Here is a 7305-nt window from a genome sequence, read left to right as displayed (position 1 = left end):
TGCTGGAGAGCAGGAATTTCTTTCACATTCAGGACTTTGGAGGGGTCAGAGAGAGCACTCCATGCACTGAAGCATAACATAAATACTCACCTGCTGCTCTGTCAGGATGTTGTTTTTTGCCATGGGTTTCCTGTTAGTCATTCTTCAGCAAGCCACCGGGCAGTTCCCCAGAGCCTGTGCAAACACGCAGAGCTTGCTGAAGAAGGAGTGCTGTCCCCCCTGGGATGGAGATGGGTCCCCTTGTGGGGAGCTTTCCAGCAGAGGGTCCTGCCAGAACATCCTTCTCTCTCAGGCTCCACTGGGACCACAGTTCCCTTTCTCAGGAGTGGATGATAGAGAGGACTGGCCCTCTGTGTTTTACAACCGGACATGTAAATGCGAAGGCAACTTCATGGGATTCAACTGTGGGGAATGCAAGTTTGGTTTCTCAGGACTCAATTGCACTGAAAGACAGCTGAGAACGAGAAGAAACATCTTCCAGCTCACCACCAGTGAGAAGGACAAGTTTCTTGCCTACCTTAATTTGGCAAAGAACACCCCTGTCGAGGACTATGTTATTGCTACAGGCACGTATACTCAGATGAACAATGGCTCCAACCCCATGTTCAGCAACATCAACGTGTATGATCTCTTTGTGTGGATGCATTATTATGCCTCAAGAGATGCACTTTTAGGTGGGACCAATGTATGGCGGGATGTTGATTTTGCCCATGAAGCACCGGGTTTTCTACCTTGGCATCGGGTCTTTCTGCTGATGTGGGAACGTGAGATCCAGAAGATAACTGGTGATGAGAACTTCACCATTCCCTACTGGGACTGGCGAGATGCAGAGGACTGTGTGGTCTGCACTGATGAATACATGGGTGGCAGACATCCCACAAACCCTAATTTACTCAGCCCAGCATCACTTTTCTCCTCGTGGCAGGTAAGAAGAGTACAAGGGGAAGGGGAAGGGGAAGGCTGATTGTGCCGGAATTATCCTACCTCACATTAGGCATTAAAGAGATGTGCACAAGCGGGGGCACAATGAGGTGCACAAGTGGGGACACAATGAGGACACAATGTGAGGTGCACAATGCAATGCTGTATTGCCTTAGATGTTCTTGAAGAGAAAGTAAGAACTACCAGAGAGCAAATCAGATCTCATGGGAACCTAATCTGCATTTAGAGCTGTTGATTTGTCTTTTTGCCTCTTCCCTCTCCGACTGTAGGATTTAGGCTGCTTAATTAGGAACTTAAGGTGGAAAGAGGAAAGTTATGCCTTTGTGTCCAGACATGGCCTTTAGCAGGCTAAACATGCTTGGGTTTGCTGAAGCAGTTAGGTGAGAAAAAGTAGGATTTGTGCACACAAATTTCTAGCACACAGTTACAAGACAGTTGGTGACTGAATGATGGAAGTAGAAGAAAAGTTTTTTCGCAGGCTCTGCCCCTCCCCTAGTGCCGCTGTCTTCCATCCAAGAGTTAAAAACTATCAAACTAAGCTTGTCTGCTTTCAAGTTAAAAACCAAACAAAATCTTTAGAGAGCAGAATGAGCTGTGTAATTCACATGAGTAGTTCAAAAGATGTATGTAAGAAATAATCTCTGTTGCTCGAAGGAATTAAGAAGTAAACTCAACAGCTTTTCCTATCCCTTTAAAGCGCTGCATATTAAACCAATGTAAATTTACACATTTACATAGTTGATAAGTTCTCATATAGCTGAACTATACTGTGCTGTTCTAACACTGAGAGTTTCTAGACTTTTTTTTCTCTTGCTCATTACTGCCACATTGCCTAAAATACAGAGACAAAGGTCTATTGGCTTCCATAGACACACTCCATCATGACAATAGCAACAGTCCCTTCTGGCACTGAAGTCTATGATTATGTTGGTGGAAATCTGTCTTTGTTCTATTTATTTCTGTAGCAACAGCCCAAATGAAGGTTGGGCAGTTTTAGTGATTTAATGGAAAGTGAAAGAGACAAGCTCCAGCAGCTCTCTGATATTCCAGCATTACAAAACAGTATCTAACTGGGCTGGTTATACTGTATTTAATCTTGATTTGTGTCCTCTGAACAATATAGGCTGTCTATGTACTTGTAAATCCAAACATTTCCATACACTCTAAGAGACTGATTTTAAGGACATTCTCTGGCATATGTTTTGTATGTAGTGACTAGTTCTTCCCCCTAAAAGGTCCTTTTCAGGGACCATTTCCAAGACAATGTTTGCATATAGCCACTCTGTTTGGGAGGCTAAGATGATTTTACTGGTATAGACACAGATTATTTCATGACATTTGGCCTCAGTGCCCAGGAACTTTCCCGGTCACATTTAATTCACCAGTGTAGGCATAGCCATAAAATAGATACAGCTAAAAGCATGTATTTTCATTCCATATTCCAAGATTTTGCCCATTTCTAACCATATGAATCTGGATGAATTCTACTAACTTAATTAGATTGCACTTCAGAATCGAGTGGATCTGATGCTGTTCTGCACTGAGCTGAATGAGGAGTTGTGCGAAACTGGTGTAAGTGTTAAAGTGGATTAAATGAAACTAGAATTGCTGGCTACATGTGTCAAGTGGAGCTATTAATACAATATATTGGATGAGAAGACCAAGGTAGTAGGAAGTAGGTAGTATAAAGGGAACAGCAATTTGCTGACAGAATTTACATACCATATCAAGATTCTTAGATTGTTTTCCATCCTGGTAATAAGTACCCAGAAACTTTACAAGTAGTAAGGAATATATTTAAGAAACAGTCTCGCTTATAAATTCTAATTTAAGGTCAGTTCCTACAAATACATTCTGAAAATAAAGAAAATCTTTTATTAAATAGTTTGCATTACCAGATATTTTTGTGTAACTTTAATAGGTGCAACACTAAAAAATGTACTACATTTATAACACATTTAGTGTCAATGTATGTATATAAAAGCACCTAAATCCCTTGCTGAAGTTTTCCAAGTGATTTCTGAAACTGGGTATTTAGCAGCTACATTTTTCAGCCACTTCTGGAAATGTTACACTTTGATCAAAATTTCCAAAATAGGACTAAAATAACATTACTTTCTAAAGGGCATTATTCCTCTTTAACATCTGTCTGTGTATACCTCTGCTGTCTTATCTAGAGAAAGGATGGAAGAGATTGAACAGATCTGCATTTTCAGTCAGTGAGTCTGGGGTGAGGATACAACACAAACTGCTATTTATTAGCCTTGAATCGAAATTTAAACAATTGCTTATGATGGAACGACAGTCAATACAGTTCCTTCAAGTAGCACGAAGTAAGAGATCAGAATTCCACTCCAGAAAATCAAAAGGGAATAAAAATAGCCTTAGCTTGAACCAGTAAACAGCTACAGATCTGCTGCAGAATATGCTGATTATCCAAGCCCTGTAGCTAAACAGCAAGAGAAAAATAAAAAGAGGAAGATCTAGAAATGTGAAGGAATCTAGTCTTTTAATAATCATTCAAAATATAAAGAGGGCTCAAGAAACCTTTTGAGGAACACATCTATAATATGGTGTCCTTTGTCCTTTTTAAAATTTTAAGTCTCTTTCCAAAGCATTACAGAACAATGCCTGCTATGTTGTGAAATAGTTATAGATGTATATATAAATTTGCAGACCAGCATCTTTCTTTTTTTTTTTAATCCCTAAAGAAAGGAGAAAATACTTTATTCAATTGAGAAGTTACCATAGCAACATGGATACCCACGAGTTCATGCTGAAATTCTTGCTTTTGCCTTACTTTTTCTTCAACATACTGCTGTTACCACTTAGCTGGGTGAATTATCTGTCCACATTTTTCGCATGTTTATTATCTAAGTGACACTTCTGATTCCTGCCTCTGTTTTCACCAGCAAGACTGTCAGACATCTTTACTGGTTTTATCTGTTCGCTTGGCTCGTATTTTAGGGTAGATGGGAAAGATTTTCTCATGTTTTCAGTTACTTGTTTGTGGTGATTCAAGTGTTGCATTCAGAATTAGTAGTGCATGACACCTACTAATGCTTTACCAAATTTTACAATTCTATGTCGACTTAATGGAAAGCTGTATGGGAATTGGGGATCTTCCATGACATTTTTTGAGGCTTTTTGTTTTAGGGTTTGGTTTTTTTTTTCATTTCTATAATTATTCAAGATAATGGATTTGTTAAAAAATTTATTATTATGTCTCACTTAAATTAGTAGTAGGTGAAATTCTAGTCTCCTCATCACCAGGACTACTATGAAATAAAAACTGAGGTCAGTGGAGTTACAAATGCATAAAAAAGCTTTCTGCAACTAGAAGCAGAATCTTTCTGCCGGTAGTTAACATTAGAGTTTGGGGATCCCCACAGTGTGCTAGACAGACGATGAAGAAAATATGGCAGGATAATATAAGTGTGGTTTTAGTTTTGTATTGTGGCAAGGAGGCTATATCACCAAATTTAGCCCCTTGCATTTTGTCTATGCCAAAAGAGTGACTTGGGAGAAGCAATTGCATAACGTGGAGAGCTGTCTGATCTCAGATGTGCTGGTGTAAGCCTGCAGCCAATTCTTTGTTGCAAGCACTGAGCATTTCCCTTAGCACATCATTCTGTATCACCCTGCAGAACCACTTGCACAACTGCAAAGCTACTACAAAAGAGAACAAACAGAAAATGGATATAATACTCCTGAACAAATAATGACAGTACTTTAGATCCATTACCTGAAAATATGCCTTCACAAGAAACACAAAATTTATCTATTCAGACATAGTTACTTAATTCTAAACAGTTTATCACAGAGCTGTATTGCTAGCTGAGTAGTCTGAAAGGGTTATTTAGAGCACTAATTTATGTCCATCTTCAAATACTGCAAGAAAATTTCAAAACCACAAACACCAGAAGCCAACACTTCTTGATTCATGAATGAGCCAAAGTCTACATCCATCTGCTTGTGGACACCTGAGTATCTCATGAATTCAATGACTTTATTTTGTATTGAAACTTAATAGGTTTTGGTGCCAGCTTCACACTGGTAAATTAAAAGGCAATAGCCCAAATGGAGTAAGTAACTGTAAAATCAGGGTTTGTCAAGATTGGTGTCCTAATGACATGCTTACGTGGATTATAAATTTGAAACCCACCCTTTTACAACGAGGTAAGCCTCCACGTGCCATACTTCAGTCCCACAGCCTGAGGGAATAAGGATCTGTGCACAGCAGGAACAGCCGCTCGGGTATCCTCAGCGTCTTGATGTCACTCTAATCCCAAAAGCCCTTTGTTTCATGGGATCACGAGTGGCTGACAGCAGTGGCACATGGTTGCTTGGCAGTTCTCTAGCATATCACCATGCTTCCTCAGGAGTTGTGTAGTGTAAAAATAAACATCTTCGGAGGTGTATAAATTAATAGTTAAGGAATTTCATACAAATTGGGTTTTATTCATAATTTGCCAGGAAAAGAAACCTAGAATCAGAGTTTGTGTTAGACATGGAGACAGTAACACTAATGGTACAGTGTGGAGACAGCCAGAGAGGAGAGAATGACAAAACAGAAAGTGCTAATGAATAATTCAGCAGTGATTGACAACAGAGTTTCCCACTCCACCTCAGCACCATTTTGAGATGCTGAATAGGGTGTAAGCTCCCCTCTATTCCACCCAGTTCTGGGCTGCCTCTGACCAAGGAGATGAAACTTTGCCAGCTTTTACTGAGGGCTGAGAAAACACCTTGAAGGCCCTGGGTTTGTTTCAGTGCTGTCACTTCATATTAGTTTCATCGTCTTTTAGCTTGAGTTTCACAGCTCCTCCTGTTCATGCATATGTTGTACAGGTCAAAAGAAAATTGATGACCTTATCCTTGCACAGAGATGTTTCTTTGAATTTCCTTGAAGCTTTGCTTTCCAAATTTGCTTTCTCCTTTCCATTCAGTCCTCTGTCTGTTTTACATTCTTGATGATATTCAGGAATACATGAAGAACCAGATATAAATATACTCAGTCTTTAAAACTTTTGGTATGCTATAGATATAGGACTTTTAAAGTTCTGCCTATAAAAGCAAGTTCCCAAAGTACAGTTTGATATATTATTCGGGGATTTCCTTGCTTTTTCCCGGTTTGGTGAGTAAATGGCTTCTGGATGCCACTTAATTAAGATTAGATTATGCCAAGCCCCAATGCAGCCAAAAAAGTAAAAAATAAAACTCTTATACAATTGCCAAAATGTTTTAAATTCAGGGTGAGGACTGCACTTCAATGCCATTCCCAAGCAAGGATGTGAGAATAAGTGAAGAAAGAGAGAGAAAAGCAATCAATCAGTGCGAAATCTCTTTTAGCCACATAATGGAAACCAAGGCTTGAGTTCGGGAGTCTAGACTTCATGTAGGACAGAGACATGCGATGATGTGTCATGCAGTGCCTGCATCGCACCCTGGGGAGAGCTGAGAAAGACACTGCAGAAAAGAAAGTCGAGTGGTTGCTCTGGCTCTAATCAGAAGTTGTTCTTTTAAGCTATATTAACCTGGAGTTACATTTTCATTATGAAAACATGCTGATACAGTTTGTGGATGTGGGTGGACTCCTTGCTGCACTCAGAAGAGAAGCAGAGCAAGTGACCAACTCTAAAGTGCAGATTAATCCTTTGAATGGCCATACTTCCTCTGCAAACCAAGTAACTTCACTTTGTGAGCAGCTGTTTCAATATCTTAGAAAATTATTCATCACCTTTTTCCAGGTGTTCAGGTATATATTACATGTCTTTCATGTCCCTGTGAGCACAGATCTAACAAGTGCAAAGCAACTGCAAATAATTTGTCACCAAAACCCCCAAAGCTTTGAATTTAAAAATAGCAGACAAAGCTGAACACTCCTGAAGACTCTTGTAAGGCAATTCACTTTTTTTTTATAAGCTCAGGGACTGATCTGTGTGAGCAGCTGCAAACTAAAAAGGGTTTCCCATTTGTGAAAAGGTGTGAGACAGCAGCAACGCTTCCACACATTTACAGTCTTTTTTCCAAGAAACGATACAAAGAGCTGTGCTAAAGATCTCAACTGCAGTGCACGGAGGGATTTTTTGATGGGTGATACAAGGCCCAGGAGCGATGCTGTGTATTCTGGACTGCCATCTACTGGTATTTTCTTTGCTAACTGCTTACATAAGCTTTTCCTCGGAGTATCTTCCTAACAATTTCCCTAAAATTGGTGAATTTACACATGCAGGAGAGCAAGCATTCGGTGCAGTTTGAATATGAATCTTTTTTGAAGGTGAATTGAGAAATTTGCTCCGGATTGTTCTGAAGGAGAAAAAAAAATCATGTGTTAAACCAGCATGTTTCTAGTAGGAAGTC

The 7305-nt window shown here is 39.6% G+C and overlaps 1 protein-coding gene across 1 annotated transcript in view; it reads left to right on the top strand.

Annotated features, from left to right (window-relative positions):
* Nucleotides 1-92: 92 nt before the first annotated feature.
* TYR (tyrosinase) overlaps nt 93-7305 on the top strand; it is a gene marked incomplete at its 3' end in the record, with an annotated part of 19802 nt that continues 12589 nt past the window's right edge. The window contains exon 1 of the mRNA XM_010139318.1: nt 93-925. Within this exon, the coding sequence (XP_010137620.1) occupies nt 107-925 (819 nt within the window). The remainder of the gene's footprint in view (nt 926-7305) is intronic.

The sequence above is a fragment of the Buceros rhinoceros genome, unplaced genomic scaffold, assembly GCF_000710305.1.
Source record: "Buceros rhinoceros silvestris isolate BGI_N320 unplaced genomic scaffold, ASM71030v1 scaffold11597, whole genome shotgun sequence".
Taxonomy (NCBI): Eukaryota; Metazoa; Chordata; class Aves; order Bucerotiformes; family Bucerotidae; genus Buceros; species Buceros rhinoceros.
This window is presented reverse-complemented; position numbering and strand designations above follow the sequence as displayed.